This window comes from Choristoneura fumiferana, chromosome 14 (genome assembly GCF_025370935.1).
Source record: "Choristoneura fumiferana chromosome 14, NRCan_CFum_1, whole genome shotgun sequence".
NCBI lineage: Eukaryota > Metazoa > Arthropoda > Insecta > Lepidoptera > Tortricidae > Choristoneura > Choristoneura fumiferana.
The window spans coordinates 9086639-9106305 of NC_133485.1; the positions used below are offsets into that span (position 1 = coordinate 9086639).

At 37.0% G+C, this 19667-nt stretch overlaps 2 protein-coding genes and 1 long non-coding RNA gene across 3 annotated transcripts in view; all 3 read left to right on the forward strand.

Moving 5' to 3' along the window:
- Positions 1-746: 746 nt before the first annotated feature.
- Positions 747-8123, forward strand: LOC141435079 (carboxypeptidase B-like). Its single transcript, XM_074097626.1, has 7 exons — positions 747-810; positions 1289-1340; positions 3503-3715; positions 4758-4833; positions 5419-5569; positions 5897-6060; positions 7386-8123. The coding sequence occupies exons 1-7, from the start codon at positions 783-785 to the stop codon at positions 7956-7958; spliced, it is 1257 nt and encodes a 418-aa protein (XP_073953727.1). The 5' UTR covers positions 747-782; the 3' UTR covers positions 7959-8123.
- Positions 8124-8159: 36 nt separating this feature from the next.
- On the forward strand, positions 8160-14186 carry LOC141435080 (carboxypeptidase B1-like). Its single transcript, XM_074097627.1, has 6 exons — positions 8160-8248; positions 8335-8368; positions 11475-11574; positions 12217-12312; positions 12857-13072; positions 13547-14186. The coding sequence occupies exons 1-6, from the start codon at positions 8209-8211 to the stop codon at positions 14165-14167; spliced, it is 1107 nt and encodes a 368-aa protein (XP_073953728.1). The 5' UTR covers positions 8160-8208; the 3' UTR covers positions 14168-14186.
- Positions 14187-14474: 288 nt separating this feature from the next.
- Positions 14475-19667, forward strand: part of LOC141435086 (uncharacterized) — a 73474-nt gene continuing 68281 nt past the window's right edge. The window contains exon 1 of the long non-coding RNA XR_012452111.1: positions 14475-14837. This is a non-coding gene — a long non-coding RNA (uncharacterized lncRNA). The remainder of the gene's footprint in view (positions 14838-19667) is intronic.

Here is a 19667-nt window from a genome sequence, read left to right on the forward strand (position 1 = left end):
CAATTCAAAGTACTCGTATTTTTGGTGATGTTAAGTAACACTATATGTTTGAAGGTTTAAAAAATCAACTTAATCCCAATAGCAGCGACTTGGGTGATATTTGTAAATATAGATTTTTAGGATTAGAGTAAGTTAGTTTTAGTTCTATTTTTATTTATTTTTGTTAATTATTGGATATATTACGTGTTATTTATTAAATTTGGTAAGTATATCATCACTTAATAGAAAACAGCATAAAATCATAGCAGGCATTAAAATAATAAGCATAAATTAAAATCTCGAGGAGGTCACTTTGGTCTAACTGTCGTATTTTTGACGGAAAATGGTTCAAAATTACCAAAAATGTAAAATTTGAGTTTCTTTTTCTTTAGTTTCACTGAGCTGACTTATCTACATAGTAAAATGATAAAAATCAAACCACTAAACAAATCCGGTGAAATTAAAATCGAGTTGCCTTTTTTGGCCAATTGCGTCATTTCACTAAACAGATTCAGGGATTTGATCAAATTACTGATTTTTCTAGGCAAATGACAAAAGTATTCGCCTTTTTAACATCCCGCGTGATTTAGTCACATCCCTTAGAGATTTGTTCATGTTTTGGTCATTATAAAAAAAAACAATGATACCTATTTCTTGGTCTTACAAATTAATTATGATTTTCGAGTTGTTTTGATTTTCCAGAAAATGAGCTGTTACCTACTTGGTGTTGTTGCCGTCTAAGATTTTAATTCGACTTGTTAATTGATTCAAATTCATTTAGAGGTTTAATAAGCAGATTTGGAATGGCGAGGTGGGTTGTAATCGTGTTCGGTAAGTGTAAATTATTACAAAGTACATCTATTTTTTGAATAATTTAAGTTACTCGTAGATAATTTAGAAACTTACATTTTAAAGTAGGTACTCGTACTTAATCGGGATATATGGATTTTATAAATTCTATCACGTTTAATTAAATGCATAAAATAAGTCTTTATTTGATAGAAGGTAGGTATTGAATAAATTATTATCTGATTTTGTTAAGAATGAAACTAAAAAAAATCATTCCGCATAATGTCCAAACAAAAGAGAGTGAAATAAAATTAGTTTCCTAAGTAATCATCAATCTCGTTTTTTAATTGTTTGAGAACGAAGTACCTATTGTCACTATTTAATTTCAAACGTTCAAAGGTATAAACAATAAAATTAACGGAAATTCCTTCGAAACAATTATGTACAAATTTCCTCGTAACATAAAATTTTGACGCAGTTAGGATTTGAAAATGGAAGTTTAAAATTATGCTTTTTTTAGGTCTTCTTCAAATCTGTTGGCCAGCTGCTTGCGAGGAAAACAAATATGCCAAGTTCGTACCTACAGTAAACATTTTTTTTTATTTTTTTTTCAGTAAAAGCAAGTTAAGGTTAAATTATATTTGTTTACCTACTCTTTTTATAATATTATCAATAAAATTGGAATACATACGTGAAAAAAAGAACTCACTATAACTTATCCTAAACAAAAAAAACTTATATTTAATAGTAGGTACGATCTGATTGCAAATCGTTTTTTTTTTCTTTTTCCCTGCGTACTCGTACCTACGAAGATTAGGTAAATTAAATAACATAAAAAAATAAAACAGCTGCATTGCCTCAATCTTTAAGACGACGTCTGACGAAAAAGTATTTAACATGCACCTCTTAGATTAATGATGGTCTCGCGCGCTCGCTCGACTAGATACCGCCGGCGTACTTGTCAAATGCGGCAACAAATAGTACGCCGAATTCGGCGTACCCGATAGACATGGGTAATCTCAACTCCGCGAAGTGATCTGACTCACTAGATCCAGCTCCGGTGTCGGTACCGAATCCGCTTATTGAATCCGACTCCTTTATTGACTCCGGTTCTTTCGAGCGATTATTAATTTATCTATGGCCGATCCGCCCCGGCTCGGTTCGGTCGGTCGGTGTCGGTACGGTACTGCGGTGACCGAACTGAAGTACAGATTCGTGAGAGAGAAAGATTCGTTCGTTAGTCCAAGTCCGAGTACCGAACCGAACCGACCAACCAAACATAGATAATAAGATCCAAGTCCAAGATCCGATCCGCAGGGCTACTACGAACCGAACCGAACCGAACCGGCCAACCAAACATAGATAATAAGATCTAGGGGTGGGTAAATCCGGATCTGAAGATTCAAAAGAGTCAGATCCTCAAGCGGATCCGAATCCCTTAATGACTCCTTTCAAATCTTATTGACTCCGGAGTTACTAACTCCGACTGGATCGAGCGGCTCGCCTCGCTCGTGATCGCCGTCACGCTCACTCACACTGACTCGCTCCGTCCGCCTGCTTTCGCTCTCGCTCGGCTCGGATCGGATCGGCAGGGCTACTACGAAACTCGAAGTTCGTATCGTACCGTCCCTCTCGCTCTCGTATTAAATAGTATAAGTGTCAGAGGGACCGCACGACACGAACTTCGATTTTGGAGTTTCGTAGTAGCCCTGCGGATCGGATCTTGGACTAGAGATGCACCTCTTCAAAAAAATTTGCTCCATCTCAGTCCACACCTTTGCTTTACTATCAGGCACGACGCAAGCCTATTTTTGTATCAAAAATATTGTTAATTGTCCCCTGTGGCATTCGATGACATAAGAAAACTTGCAATCAGATCCGGTACTACATATAATACTTTTCGAGTAGCTTGGGTACGGTGACATTTGCTTTTTTTCCATTCCACGCCATGAATGTTTCAGGCCAATATTTTATAATACTTGAATCTCGAAAGAACAAAAAAATAAATATCTCCATGTACCTAGCTTAAAAAATTTCGTAGGTAATAATACGAGTAAACACAAATCACTTAAAAATATATTATTTTGTTGTAAAACTAATAAGATACAATATTGTAATCTCGTTAAAAAATATCGTCGCGTAAAACGGAACTCAATTACAATAGAGCTTGACTTTGCTTATCGACCGAATCGATTCTACAATCTTGTCAAATCGTTTGACTCGCGTCATCTGTCAATTAGTACGAGAGCTACTTAAGCTTTTCTCTTCTTTGTTTTGAGTGTTTCGTATTGTTTGATGTTATGAACTGTTACTTTGTTATTCAATTTTGTTGTTACGGTTTTTGTTAATTTTTTTACCGTTATTAGTTTAGATATAGTGCCAAAAAAGACCGCATGGTTTGTGAGATCCCGATAGACAAGCAAAAACACTTGCTACGCGGGTGAAGCTGAGGGCAAAAACTGGTTAAAAATATAAACTATCACTACTAAAATCCATTACACACCTTTAGCATATTTAATCGAAAATCGCAAAAAATCGATTCGAATTTACATTGTCACAACCCTTTAATTGCTTAATGACATGTATCACCGTACCCAAGCTATTTGGAAAGGATTATAAAAATATATAAGACTGGCTGCGTTTACTCATCGAATGTCATCGTTGCCTAAGGAAAGGACAAGCGGTGTGGGCCGGATTTAGTATTTTTTATACATATTATTCGCTTCGGTTTCAGCTATACGCTTATGAAGATCACTCCACAAAACGGGGAACATTTAGAAGAACTGTCCAAATTACAACATGTTCCCGAAAGCATTGAAATCCTTAAGCGGAGTCGTGGTCTAAACCGCTCCACGGACATTTTGGTGGCCCCACACAAACGAGCGTTTCTAGACGAGTTTGTTAGCCGACTTCGGATACCAGTGCAGTACAAATTAAACTATGGCTGGTTTGTCTAGATAATTATGCTTTATTTTTATACTAGACTAGTGTATAGCCGTGGCTTCGTAAGCGTAAACCACCAGAACTAGCAGTTGAATCGAACTCCCAGGATTTTCAGCTGCATCAGCAGTTAATAATAATAATAATCATTTTTATTTTCGACCAACTTGGATCATTGAGTTAGTAATACAGTTGAAAAAACTTACGCTGGTGTAACATACAGAAGGACAACTACAAAACAAAACATCACTAACACAACATTTAGGTATTGTGTCGCACGTGAAGTTGATAACAGTGGTTCACGTACGGACAATCCAGTCTGTCCGCTATCATGCGCAGGACACTGTTGGCGCTAGCCCGGACTCTATGCGGCCAGTTCTGCGTTAGTTAAGTTTTCAGGATTTTATTCCCATCCCATAGGAATGTCGGGATAAAAAGTAGCCTAAGTGTTATTCCAGATGTCCAGCTATCTACTTACCAAATTTCATCCAAATCCGTCGAGTCGTTTGAGTGTGAAGGAGTAACAAACATACAAACACATTCTTCTTCTTCTGAAAGTGCCACTCCATTACTGGAGGTTGGCCGTTAGCTCTGAAAATTTCTCCCTATCCTATACAAACACACATACTCACAAACTATCGCATTTTTTATATATGTAGGATAATAGCGGCTCCATCCTCATCAGCTAGTTCCTTTATCTCATGGGAGTTTCGAAAAATCCCTTCTTACTTAGAGCATCTCTCAGTAGGAACTCAAAGCGTCGTACGCACGCGAACCTGTGCTGGCTTCATAAGTTAAACGCACTTCATATTACAATCGCTTTCACCTCTTTTTTTCCTTGAAACAGTACATTATAAGGGGAGAAAGAGACAGTGAATGCGAACGTGAGGTCTCACGGGGTTCCACCTACCTATCTAAACTTAAGGAGATCGTTTTCTCGACCGATCGTTTCTATATAGTTTCAAGTTAGCCTGAGTTCCTCAGAAGCTTGCCATTTCTGCCTCCTTCAGCACTTTATTGATGTGAACTAAAACCTATGCCATTTTCAGGTTCTTTCAGGAGGCGTCGAGCCAAGCAATCAAAAAAGATGACTACAATGTTTTTGCGTACAATGCCTACGAAGACGTATGTATTGTAGAAATATGATTTCAAAATTCAAATTCAAATCATTTATTCTATAAATAGGCCGCAATGGGCACTTTTACACGTCATTTTTTTTTAACTACCAGCGCTATCGGAAATACCATCATTGCCAAGAACAATGCGCCGCAAAAAACTTGGCAGAAAGTCATTATTTCAAAATAAATAATTACAAATAAAATACTTAAAAACTACAGTATAAAATTTAAGAAAAAAATACATGAAATAAATAATAATACAGGGATGTATTAGGTATTATTTTATGGGTAAAGGCGCCGCCATACATTCAATTCTCGTCTCGCCTCGCCGGTGGAAAGTCGCCTTAACGCACTTGGAGTCATAATCGTATTCACCACTTCTTTCTGTCACACGATATGGAATGATGGCAGAAAGAGATAATTAATGCAATCGCGGAGCTCGCGAGTTAGACAATACGGCTTCATGCTACATTTTCATTGACAGAAAAGCGTTGTAAAACTACAATTAAGTAGTCTTTTAAACGAGGCAATTTTTTCCACGTCACAAATGTGGTTAATGCTATAACTTTGTTACACTTAATTCTGATTCTAGATGCTGGCTTTTATAAATAATTTGACTATACAATTTTCCAACGTGGTAACGGTGCAGAATGTGGGACAAAGTTACGAAGGTCGCAAGATGGTGCTTGTTAAACTGTCAACTAACCCGAATGGTAGCAATCCTATCATTTTTATTGACGCAGGTAAATCCAAATACTCATGGGACTTCATTTTATATCAAAAACTAGTACATTGTTCACTTGGTGATGTAGTCTAGCAAGGGTTAGTTTATCTAGCAAGGGTTAGTATATCTAGCAAATGTTAATTTATCTAAAAATAGAGTCGTATCGGATCGCAATCGGCGGGATCGCGGTGGATGCGGAAAGCATAAGACCGGTTTGAGTGGAGAGCCATGGGGGGCCTTCAGCAGTGGACGTCGATGAGAGTCGCATCAGATATTTATATATGTAGGTACGCTTTGTTGTATCAGATATTGGTGATGGTAATTATAACTATTGGTTTCTTACAAGGTGTCCATGCACGGGAATGGGCAGCGTCTGCAATGGCGATGTACCTCATACGCAGGCTAGGGAGAAGCCCTAGGGCTCGGAAGAGAGAACTTAGAGGTATCGACTGGTACATCCTACCCTTGGTCAACCCTGATGGCTACGAATTCTCTCGGTCTGGAAAATCGGTATGGTCATTTAGCTAAAGTGTTCTTGAATTCTGAAACTGGCCGCCTTTTTGACTCGGAGAACAGACGGAGCCACAATCTGTCTGCTTTTACAAAAAGTGAATAAATTACTTAACTGATAGATACCTAATAGTAACTATATATTTTTGTCAAAAAACTACGTAAAATTTCAAGTCGATGCCATTAACTGTTCAAAAGTTCCGTCCTGCGGAGACGATCCTGGCCGGACTACCAGGATGTCACTTTCAGATTATTGTATTGTCATGCAACTTACATAAGTATGCCAAATTTCAAGTCAATCCGACTACTGGAAGTTGGTCGAACTTATACTTGCAAGATTTGGCTACAGACAGTCAGGCAGACAACGGGACAGATTAATCTAAATAAAAGCTTGTTAAATAGTAGGTACCTATGTTGTATATAACAAAAGCGATACTGGCATTTGGCAGCCGCTATTTCATTTCGTCACTACTCGTAAAAATTGACCTTTGAAATAATGTTCATTCATTAAGTTCACTCAGAAAATTATCGATTTTGAGGTACGAGTTTTTTTAAAGTAGTGATGATCTACCAGCCGGCTCACCGCCAACGGTGTTAAAAACAAGACACGGCATATCACGACAAGACGCGACACACCACAACAGTCTGACAGTATGCCAAGACCAAGTAGAAAACGTGTAATCTGATACAGATTTTTCATCACATAAACAGTGTCGTAACATGCAGGCTACCTTGGTTGCAACCCCCCAAATAAAACCCTCGGCCGTAATGTGCTTCTCATGAAACCCGTGGTCGGTAAATGAGTCATTGCCTGTACTAATTTTCATGTCATGAAGCCCAAGGTCGGTAAATGAGTTTGTTACTGCATGGCGTGCTGCTGCTCCGTGCGCGCGCTGCACACGCACGCCATGCACATGCTGCGGAGGGGGAGGGCAGCGGGGAGCTGGCGCTGCCAAGAGCGCAATTCAGCGGTATTGGCAATTTTGTTTGTTTGTTTGTTTGTTTATACTCTTTATTGTACAAAAAGGAAAAACAAAAAGGTTACATAAATAAAAGTTGTGTTAAGTACAAAGGCGGACTTATTAGGCGGAATTTTTGTAAAAATATTTGTTTTTCTTTCACACATACACAATTTTACTCGCAAATATGATGAAAAACATTGTTTGTCGCACGGGCGGTACTATAATTACGAACATCGATCGTAATTCCTTATTTACCGCCCTTAAGACACAATGTACTATTACATACTTATATATAAATCTGTAGGTTTTTTTATATATTTGTTTGATTATGTGTATATTTTAGCTGAGTTCTTTGTACTACAGAATCGTTTATGGAGGAAAACAAGATCAAAACATACAGGACATGATTGCTACGGCGTCGATGGGAATCGCAACTACGGCTTTCGGTGGGGCGAAAAAGGAATCTCTAAAGATCCTTGCAACCCTGAAATCTATGCTGGGCCCAAAGAATTCTCTGAACCAGAAACACAGATAGTCGCTACAATTATGCAAACGTATAAGGATCGGATTAAACTTTACGTGTCTTTGCACACTTACGGGCCCTATATGGTGTACCCTTGGGGTTTCACTGACTATATAGCCCCAGAAAAATGGGAGAGGTTACATAATCTCGCGCGTATGGTATCTGATTCTGTGGTAAGAGCTGGTGGACATAGATTCGAGGTTATGAGCTCTGGGCAGTGGTACCCAGCAGCAGGAGGTAGCTGCGACTACGCTTACGGTGTTATAGGGATCCCATATGCATACTCCATGGAACTGACGGAGAACTTCGAGTTCATCTTCCCAGAGGAACTGTTAGAAGTTGTTTTGCCACAATTCTTTGAAGGTTTTACAACATTTTCTATACATATCAGAAGAGAATTTGGTAAAAAATAAAGCCAGTGAAATAATTCAAAAATTTGCAAAAAAAGGTTACAAAAAGATACTAGAAGTACAAGTTCCAATTTTTAATTTTTAATTTTAGGAGTTTTTGCAACATTGTGGCTAAATTCTGATCGCAACAACAATACTAAGTTCAAAATAAATAGAAAATGTGTTAAATTTATTGTTTTATTTTATGGCTAGACTGTTAAAAACATGGCGCGTAATCGAATTGTTAACATTGTTCGATGTAGCATAACACGAAATGAAAGTGTATTTTAAGTTATTTAGTCTACTTTTTATAGGTAAATGGGTGTTTATTTTTAAAATATGTTACGTCTACGTCTACGCAATTAGACTAACAATAATAAACGTTGTTAATTACTTACAGTTCAAACACGTCATGTCAGTGCTGCAGAGTGCGGGTGAGATCTTAATGTGAAGTAAAAATTAACATTGAACATTGAAAAAAAAAACGATTAGCTATTGATTTTCTTTTTGAGGTCTACCTATTCTAACTATAGGTGTGTAACTAGGCAAATTCATGACAAATACAGAAAAATAGATTTTATATTAAAAAAAACATTTTTAGTACAATTATTTTTGAGAACTTTTTTTTCTCCTTACTAAGCCAATCCGATTACTAAAAGTAGATGAGTTTTGACGTGCAAAATTTAATTTTAATCTAAGCTAACTAAGGTAACGGCGCCTATTACCGTGGTACTTAAGGAAGTTTTCAAATGAGTCCCAAAAATTAAGGGTATCAAAGCTCCTTAACAAACGAGAATATTTTTTTTATTTAAGAGCGTTTATTGAACTTTCAGTGTCTTGACTTTTTGGGCTCGTTTTAGTTATTAGTATTTGATAAAATAATTATTGAAATCAAAATACCCAAATCTTCTATTACCGTGGTAATGGACAGGCTGTGATTCCATTACCGCGAATTGAGCTTCTATTATCGAGGGTATAAAAAAACGGCAATTTTCTACATCGGTAAAAGGAACCCGACACATGTTTTGGAACTTAATACCGAGGATTAAAAAAAGGGTAATGGCTTTGGTTCTGTATAATATATTGTACATCAATATTTTTTTGAGAAAATTTAAATAAAAACTAAAGTATGATTCGAATAGTGTATCCAGCTATTGTATTTTATTATGCTCATGCCACCAGTTATAGTTTGATGTATGCATGCTGAGTAAAAGTCACAACTTTATCAAAAAATCTGCACTTACGGTACCCCAAATGTGAATTATTTTAACAGAAAAATAAAATGTCACTCGGTAATAGGGACTTCTTTAAGAACCTATTACCGACCCAAAGACAATTGAATGGGTCGGCAATAGATTCCCAAACATTCTATTACCGGGGTTATGCGATCATACCATCGTTAATTGGCTTAATTTGGAGTATTGCAAAATCTAATTCCGACCTATAAAAACTATAGGATAGAGTTGTGTTTGAATTACAAATCAAATATACTTATTACATTCTTGGCATATAACCAAAATTACATAACTGGTAAGTAAATATAAATTTCATCGCAATATTTAAAACAACTTGGCAAAATAACGGTTTCTATAGAAACTACAAATTCAGTATTGAAGTTTTTGCTAAAAATTAAGAGTTTGTTAATACTTTTCATACCACGGAAATAGTTTTTTAAAAGCGTGAATAGATCAAGATTGGAATAACTGTAACAAATTATATAAACGATAATTTATACCAAAAATAAAGCTTGAAGAACCAAAACTACCACTTTAACTATTACCGTGATATACCACGGTATTACAATCAAAAGTTAAAAATGGCGCCTATCGCCGCTGTATTTTATTTTCCATTTTAATCGTATTTCCGGGCCCAAAAATGTACAAAAAGTATTCAGAACTTGTACAAAAATCTATAAAAAGCCATTTAAAAACCATAACATTAGTTCAATTGCCATAAATATTTTGTAAAACACTAAATAAGATTCGAGTCTGCTTGTATGTGGTGTCACGCGTTAGTATGGCAAATCCTCTTCCGTCGGTGCCATTTCGGAAAATCACGAATTGCGAGATGTTTGATTCATTCACATACACTAGCGCTAATAGATACGTGAGTCGACTAAATAAGCAAATACAGTAAAATAGATTTTTTATTAAGAAATCTATCGGTTTGGTATAAAATGCGTATTTTAAATTGCCCGGTGATGGCCGTCGATTTCGATACCCCCGGTAATAGGTGCCGTTACCTTAACATACATCCGTGACAGTCGCAAAACCATTTTGCTATCGACCTCCAATGAGCGTTTTAAATTAAGCATTAATATGCATGGAGTACTGTTCTCACCTCTGGGCTGGGGCACCCAAGTACCAAATTCTTCCATTTGACCGCATCCAACGTAGAGCTGCTCGATTTGTCGATAATCAGGCGCTCTCTGGCCTACTCGTTCCTTTGGCTTTGCGGAGGGATGTGGCGTCTCTCTGCATATTATACCATATCTATCATGGGGAGTGTTCTGACGAACTTTTCTTTGCGGCAACATTCCCGTAGCGTTATAACTTAGGGATCTTTAAAAAACGAGCCTACCAATTCCTACAAAAGGGTCGGCAACGCACCTGTGATTCCCCTCGTGTTGCGGGTGTCCATGGGCGACGGTGATCGCTCTCCATCAGGTGAGCCGTCTGCTCGTTTGCCCCCTCTTATATAAAAAAAAACGAAATTTTAATCGATTAAAAAAGGAGAAGCTTCTGAATTTGGGTGAAGTTTTTTACCTATGAATTCCGATAGCGATATATTCGATATGGTCTAATTTAAATTTAAATAATAAACACCACACCCAAGGCATTTCTATGAAATTAGTTGTTCGTTTAAATTATTATTATTGTTGGTATGGAATCCATATCGAGCCATATGGAGACCAAAGCCAACACGATAAGCCTTTGTTAAAATATAAAATCAAAATAGGCGCAGTTATCCCTTCTCTATATATCCCTTAATACTCGTACCCCATGAGGATGTGCTAGCAGACAATCGTCCACAGTTGCCAATGAGGATGTACTAGCAAACAATCATCCGAAATTGCCTATTGCTAGGCAGGAAGCTACATGGTATTCTACTAAGTAGGAGGTGAATGGGCCCCTTAAACGAGGTGGCACCATTGGTGTGAAAAGCTAAAGGTGGAGAGGTGTTCCTAGACTTTAAACTTCGAAGTGCCAACTCGCCACTTACGGAGACTCTTCTATCGTTCGAGAATTTACGGGCAAACTAGAGCCGGGGTGGGTGCGTTGTAGTGTGTGCATGTGTAACCCGGAGGTCTCAGGTTCGTGTGTTGCTACTAACCAATGGCTCACCATAAGCCGCCCCGCGATGACTGACTGCGCTGGTGCCACTACAACACAAAAACAACAGTGATGGGATCGTATTATTGTTGTACTTGAGATTTGTTGTGTTTAAATCTTTCTTCCTTTCTTATTTAAGATGGAGATGGGATTAAAACTACAAAAAATATTTTAGTTAAACTTGTTTTTATTTTCTACATGTGGCCAGATGCAAAACATTCAGGACATGCTACAAGGAGATGGTTAACGCTCTTCAGGATAAAGACGAAGAGACGTGCATAGAAAATGCTTCTGTGGGCGCCAGTACTGTAAGACATCACAACTCAGACAATATACTACATCGTCGTCATCATCAGTAGTCATCATTCCAGCCTATATGTCCCACTGCTAGGCACAGGCCTCCTCTCAGAATTAAAGTCGTTTCCTTGCGGGCGCACTTCAGATTGGTAACTTCACACACATCATTGAATTGTTTCCAACCAATTTGGAACGTAATCGAAACGTATGATAGTTGTGATGGATGGCAACACATGCTAGGTTCATCCAAGTGATCAAGATTTCGGATGATTGGTGGAGTTCCCAGTTGGTGTAGTTGGTACGACACCTTATAGAGGTTTGGGTTCGGATCTGCTACTTTTGCTTTTTTTAACACAACACAAACAAAAACATTGCTTTTTTTCTATTGTTCTTTTGTGTGTTTGTAGAGTCGCAGTGCAAGTTAAAACTTGTATTGTATTTGTTGTATGTGTAGCATTCTTTTGTTTATAAATAAAGATTTTTTTACTTACTTTTACTCACTTACTAAAAAATAAATGATCGTTTTCTACTTAAATACTACAAACAAATGCGTAGTGACAATTGGCATTTGCTACAGTTCAAGGTCGGACTCACTATTGCGAATAGTTCAAATAGTCCTGAGTATCTACGTAAATGATCTTATATTCTTTCAGATGATAGTCTACTTTACAGCACTGAAGCAGTACTGCTCCGATGTGGTTGAAGTTATTAACGGGGGTGTAACTTATGATGGAAGACATCTTTATGAAGTGAGAGCTCGTTTATTTTTATAATTACTAATTAATTTATCGTCTAAAAATTGCACCACGCACACAAGTTTGGGATAAAATCTTATAATTTTTCATCATGAGTACGAATATCCTCTTAATTAGTAAATAAATGATTTTGATTCAGATGGTCATAACGAAATCCAATATTTTTTACCTCTACACTCCTTTCGAGTACACTCGTACAATGCGTAATTATTGGTAAAATTAACAATAGTACCGTTATATTATTTAATATATAGATTGCATTCTTTGTAAATATTCATGTTTCCCTAGTCCATCAAAGAATTTACTTCATGATCCTTCAATCAAGATGCATAAAGTAGTTAGTGTAATTTAGCAATTAAAAATATTGTGCCTTTTAAACTTTTGTTAACCTTTCAAAATCAATTAAAACATGTATCAGGCTGCCTCTCAAGTTAACACCTCGGTTTGAATGAAATAAGTTTCAAACGAAATAGATACTGAATTTTGAGTTCTACGAGCTTGTTAGACTACAGTTTTATTAATGAAAAGAGATTTACAGGTAATCATTCATAGTCAAGCTGTTGGGAGAGAAGATGAAGTTGTACCAGTGATGATGCTGGAGGCAGGGCAAGAGGCAGGACAGCAGTCAGTAGAACTAGCATTGTTCATCATAGAACAACTAGTGGCTTGCCAGGAACATAATGAAATGATCGAGAAGATCCGATGGGTGATCCTGCCCTGTACTAACCCTGATGGGATGGAGTATAGCCGTTATGTGAGTAATGGTTCATGAGATCACAAGTGCCTTGATACTAACTTTGATTTACCAGATATTATACGTATAATATATGACGTTACTACTAGGACTAATGGGATTAATGATAAAGTTTTTAAAGTTGTTGTTGAAAATCACAAACCCACAGATAGTTTATAATCAAGATTACCCCATAGGGCATATTTTATCTAAGAAAATTAGTAGTGTTGTTCCCGTAGAATAGCGGTAAGTGAATCAACAGTTAAAGTCGCTGGTAACAGCTAGTACTTAGTCTTGTAGGTACAGTTTTGGTGTGAATGAAAAAAATCACATACTGTAAGTACTAAAATAAATATGCACATTATAAAGTTCTTACTTTTCTATATTTAAAATGCAAATGATAAGACGTAAACACATTAGTAATATTACATGTAATGACGATGCACACATAACAGGCAGTTTGAGTAATTTACGCTAACAAGTCGTCAATTACAGGATCGACCCCTGTGGAGGAAGAACACCAAAGCAGCACAAGATGGGTTAAGTTTCGGCGTAGACGTGTCAAGAAATTTCGAAACGCAATGGGGCGCGTGTGAAAGAGTCACTAACGGCTATTCCGCAGTCTATCCTGGAGTGGCGGCCGTCTCCGAGAACGAAACGATATTTGTAAAGAACGCGTTATTAAAATACAAAAAAGATATGAAGGCTTATTTATCAATCAGACGAAACGGCCATGCCATAATGTACCCATACGCTTATGCTGAGACAGGTGGGCCTCCTCAGACTGCGAGGATAGTTCAAGTTGCAGGGAATATTGCCAAGAAAATCAATCAGCGTGGATCAAGTATCCAAGTGTTCCTAAATGATAGTATATACAACGTCAACGGAGAGGCCCGATGTGGGCACAGTGTAGACTACACGTTTGACCTGGGCGTCCCACTAACATTCGAAATGCGGGTGTACCACGGTGCGGATCTCGACATTATTTCCAAGTTCCAGCCTCTGCCGACCGGATATCTATATTCTCTCAGGCACAGTTACTTCAGCGGAATCAGGGAACTATACAGCGCCGTCATTGAAGAATTGAAGACCATAAAAGAGAATAAAATATTCTAAACAGAATAAAATCATTTTCATGCTAGCAAACAGGCCCATTTTCATAAATATTTTAGTGTGTTTTCAAAACGAAATTAAAGAGATTGAGCGACGAATCACGACCCGCAATCTCAGTTAGGCTCTAAGGAATTCTGTTTTTCAAATCGAGCATAACATCATAAATTGAGCTAATATTATTTACTTAGTCCAACATCTATTACGGTACAATATTTATTTAGTACATAATGGTGTATCTACGTTGGAGGAGTCACTTTTCCACTTTTGGGTAGGATGTCGGTCATGCGCCTTGGGCGGCGGACAGCGCGCCTGCGCCAGGGGTGGGGCCCGTGGCCGTTCGGCCCGCTGCCACTCTGTAGTCGGCAGCGGCAGCGGCGCCGCGCGCGGCTACCTCGCACCTTCACCTTCAGTACCACTCTCGATAACTTAGCCGCCCGCGCCGATCGCGCAAACAAACTCCTTTTACTCCTTCGTTCCTTCATTTCCATTTCGACTATGATTTCTGGTTGAACATTTATTTGCGTAGTGATTTTATATTTTTAAGTTGATTTTCTAAAAAAAAACGCAAAATGAAAAACCAGTTACGATTGTTTTTTGTAATTAATTTTGTGTACATTAAAAACGAAGCTGTCGTCGCTTGCGCAGAGCATCGGCAGAGAGAGGAAATCACTGGGTGAGTATGGGTCTCGTAGTTAGTCCTGGAGTCGCCGAAGGAAGTGAGAGTGGAGCAGTCGGGTGAGTCGTTTCCGGAAAGCTGGCGCGGCGATGGGCGGAAGGCGTTCCGTCGGCAACAGGTTGGCGCGGAGAGCCGCCCGCCGGCTCCGCGATTCTATTAACTGCTAATAAACACCTCAGATACCAGCCTTTCTCGTTAATTACCCAGAGGAGCTTAAATTATCAAATTTTCTTACCTCCTTCAGCGAAAATCCCGCTGAAAATGACATTTTTACTCGACAAGGACGTAAATTTAAATTTATAAGGTAAATCATGGTTAGGTGGGCTCATAACTTTTTATTTGCGTAATTAAAATGTCGGGGGATCGTTCTTTTTAAACACACCTAAGTAATAAATATTGCTCTCCAGTCTGTTTAATAAAATACAAGGTAACAAAATTAGTTATTGAACTCCAGAAGAGATCTTTAAGTTCTTTCTTTAGAAAGGCTTCAATTGTAAAACAGTAAATATTACCTTCAAACAAAACCTCTCATTTTCCGGTTAATTGCAAACTATTCTCTTTCTATTTTTTTTAAAAGGCAAATCAAGCTCTCTTAGTGAAATATTCAAGGCCATCATCTAATTTTACTTTACATTAAAAAATAGCAGTTAGGGATTAGAATAATGCAAAGGTTTAATGTTTATAGAACCTAATAAACGAAAGTAGAATTGAAAACTTTGAATTGAAGTTTTTTCGTTTATTTTCGATTCCGTGGCGTCTTTTTATGCCTGGGTTATTACTTTTGCAAACAGTTGAAGTATTTTTTTAAATCTTTATGGTCTTATTTGAAATAAATATTGAGACTTCATGAATAAGGTAAATAAAAAATACAATAAAAAAAAGAGAAAGATATTTGAGAATGGTTTGTTGTAACCAAAAAATACTTTCATTACATGGAAAAATTGTGGAACAATTTTTGTTTTCCAATCCAATACTCATAGTAGACATATTTCGTCTCACATTTTGCTTTGAGTCATAGGTACTTTGGCCGAACAGTCTTTGTCCTCTCATCAGAAATCCGATTGTGCAGGCCATTTTTTCCTATTTCTTAAGAAGTAGTTCTCTATGTTATTCTGTGGTATTATAATTTAACAGGACGGACCGAAACTTAGTCTTTTTGGGCATAATTGAATTTTCCGAAAACCAATCAGTCGAATATAGCCACGAAGTTGGATTTAATAGAAAGCGAAAATGATGAAAATGATGAGTTCTTTCAATTTCCATTAATTCAGTCAGATATGGCGGCAGACAAAATGTAGTATTTTCGACAAAATTGTGCTAAAGAAGTTTTCAGAAAATGATACACTCGGTACTTGCGTCATCCAAGAGTACTTTAAAAAAGGCTGTGTTTAATAATTTCTGTCCCAAAAACCAACCCACCGTTTCATACGCAAAATAATCGCAGGAGGTTACCTTCATAAGTAAAGTTTGGAGTACTGATAACGGTATCGATCGTTCTCATTACTAGTCGCATATCGTTGCGATAAGCACTATGCGGGTGCTTAGGGTTCGCCCACATCACGGAAAACTGTTTAGGGGACGCCGTTGCAAACTTTATTATAACTAACCCGGTAGATCCACCGCTGTTATTTTAAGGTGTCACAGCAAGATAAGTAATTCAGGAAGTAGAGAACCGTGTAATATGTTAAATTCAGTTATAACGCTGTCCTTCGCCATGCCTGGTTTTTTTTTCAAATTAACCACGGTTAAAACATTCGGAACAGTAAATATTATAAAGAGAAAAAATACGTACTTATTTTTTTTATGTATATGTTTTTCTGCTAATAGTTTATGTAATTTTACTTAGAATTAATAAAAACTCTAATAGGTACTGAGGCTTTTTCATGATACGGCTCATAATTTTTTGCGACGCTTTTACATTGTATAAATAAAGAAATGCTTTAAGAATATATAAGGTTCAGTAATAAATTTAGGATAATATTGATCGGCATTAATACTTTTTTTTTCAAATAATTGATGCATTTTCTTTTGTTTTTTCTTATAAATTTTAATTTTACTTATTCTTACCTACATCAAGCGCCATTTATATTGGTCCCAGTTTGGGCGCCACCTATAGTAGTTAACTTGGATGTCGATAACTGTACATATTTACAATTGATTCAATGAGTAAACCAAAAAGACTTGAATATTATATTTTTTAATTCATTGATTCCTATTGGAACTTTCTTATTTGTATAGGGGGTATTGAGAATATGCAAGATTTATATGTCTCCGGATATTCTTCAAATTCAAATAAGGCTTCGAAATTGGTTCGCCAAAGTTTGAAATACTTCAGTTAATTATAATATACGGCTACCTTTCTAACAGTACAGTTCCTAATAAAGTGGAAATTAAGTTTTCAAATATAGATCACGACCACTATATCGATTATGGGGGTCTCGGTTCGGCCGGGAAAAGTTTAGAGGAATTAATTGAGTGCCACTTTTGCTATTTAAGCTTGATATTAGAAGCTACTTGTTACAATGAATTTTGTGTTAAAGCTTACTATTTTACCTATCTTCTTAGCAAATCTCTTCACGTCTAGTTAATTTGATGGTCAAGTACGAAATTACGACTGGAGAATTATGATACCTATTTTATATTTATTTTATTAAGTATACATATTTTATTTCACGAGAGGTGGGGGCTTAAATCTTGTCAAGTAATCTGGAAAACTTTTTTGTCTTAACAAAATCTAATTACTTAATTATTTTATTTTACACATTATCATCTGAAATATTATGGAATGAGTTACTAAGAACAAGTTTTTTTCTTAATTTAAAGGGGCTTAGGCGTAATAAGCACCTTTTGGGCCCCATGTCGATCAGACATCTCATATACCAAGACATATTTATAAATGTAAGTGTGTAAAGCGAGTGGTAGCTAAAAAAATATAATTCAGAAAAACTTCAGTCTGTTTCAGCTCCGGTTTCATTGCGACCTATTATTTTTGGGAGACCCTGTAGAAGAGTAAATATGTAGGTAGTTTTAAGAATAAGAGCCTGCTGTTTGCGAGCGTCCAGTTTCGATTTCGAGAGTAGGGACACAAATTTGAATAGGAAATTGAACTTTCATTTATTCAAATACTTTAACTGTTAGATCTTATGTAGCTATCTCGCGTCTATGCTAAGATGAAAAATAAAGATATCAAAACCAATCAGCTTCAAAAAAAATGTTAACCGACTGGCGGTTATGTTTTTCGAACGTATATAATGCATAGGTATATAGTTATGTACTCGTATGTCCATTTCTTTGGTCCTCGCTGCAGCCTAAATAGCTGGACGGATTTTAACAATGAATGCCAATTTTTAGATTCGTCATAACTGTCGGAGTTCCATAGAATATAATAATAATACTTCTATATGGCTTCCGCAAGAAAAAATATGACGGGGGAGTTAAAAAACATTATGTATTATAACAATATGGGTATCCTTCTTTAGATCTTTGGCCAGGGTTTTCTTTTAGAACTTTCACATACGCGCGTATAGATCAAATGACTGTAAAAGTGTGTAGAAGTGGTCATTACAATAAGTTCTCACACTGACCAATAAACCTGAACAATTGGAGTATAACAAATGAGTTTCCCGCCTCACCAATGAATAGACACGACTCACGGCACTCGTATTATGAGGACAGTTCAAAAGCCAGACAAACAGCAATCGGAGTTCATTTTACGTGAAGTTAGAACGGATATTGGATTTCTAACTCCACAGGTACGTACTGTTACGAATTCCATACGGCCAATTTAGTATTAAGCCGTGTCCGCGGCGAACCGGGAAAGGGGAGTATTAAAATTTGAAGCGCTCAAACTTGCCTCCTTTTAGTGTTCATTACGTCGGAAAGTTGGTGAAAATTCATACAAGTCTAAGTTCTAATGAACACCCGGCGGTGAAGTTGTGCGGTGTAGCGATCGCTCATGCCGCGCTCGTGTGCCTTTTTGTACGCCGCAAAGTGCTGGACGCTTTGTTTCGCCAAATTAAAATAATTAGAGAGTTCGGAGCGTGTATCGATTTTGTTCAGTTATCTGCGTTAGCTATCGGTGCGATTACGGTTTGAGTCGGTTGAGCGTTGGTGATTGTTGCACTCTAAGTTACTTTAAAGGTTAATAAAACACTCGCCTCGATTAAGAGATTGTGTATTTAGGTATAATTTAACCAAACTGTCTTTTATTTAAGACAAAGAACGGAGCCTGATTAAAGCAACATAAACACTAAAATATTACTCAATCCTTTCCGTATGCACACGACGACATAACTTTTAATAGCACTAAATGCAATCCTCCCTCGGTTTGCGGCAGACGCAGACTGAAATTCACACTTAGCTCAAACAGAATCCGGAGTTCAATCAAAACTTGTAAAACTTATTTTCGTGTTGAAGTTTTGAATGCCTTTTATCCAAGGATGTTAAATGCACGGCTCTAAAACAACTCGCACGTACGTCTCCTGGGACATCAACAATTTGCCAACTTAAAGGCACTCCAAACTAATTTCACTCCATAAGCCGGGAAAATTTGTTTTTGCCAACATCGCGTTTAACTTCGTCAAGTGTTTTGAGGACAGTTTGAGATGTTTAATTTCTTTAGTGTAAATACAGGTTGATAAAAACGTGGAATAGGTACAAAAAAACGTATGCATGACGAGCATTGCCTTCAGTTGATTTTAACAATACAATTTTTGTCATAAATATCTTAGGGACTGAAGAGTACCTTTAGATACGTAGGTAAGAACGACTAATTTTTATTCAGTTTTTCACAAAAATTTGTAGTGTTGTTGTTTCATCTAGTCATTA

Coding starts and splice junctions, on each gene's coding strand:
- LOC141435080 (XM_074097627.1), top strand. CDS start 8,209: ATGAAAGTGTATTTTAAGTTATTTAGTCTACTTTTTATAG. Junction 8,249..8,334: donor ATTTAGTCTACTTTTTATAG/GTAAATGGGTGT, acceptor AATTACTTACAG/TTCAAACACGTCATGTCAGT. Junction 13,073..13,546: donor GGATGGAGTATAGCCGTTAT/GTGAGTAATGGT, acceptor CGTCAATTACAG/GATCGACCCCTGTGGAGGAA.
- LOC141435079 (XM_074097626.1), top strand. CDS start 783: ATGGCGAGGTGGGTTGTAATCGTGTTCG. Junction 811..1,288: donor GTGGGTTGTAATCGTGTTCG/GTAAGTGTAAAT, acceptor TGCTTTTTTTAG/GTCTTCTTCAAATCTGTTGG. Junction 4,834..5,418: donor CGTACAATGCCTACGAAGAC/GTATGTATTGTA, acceptor TTCTGATTCTAG/ATGCTGGCTTTTATAAATAA.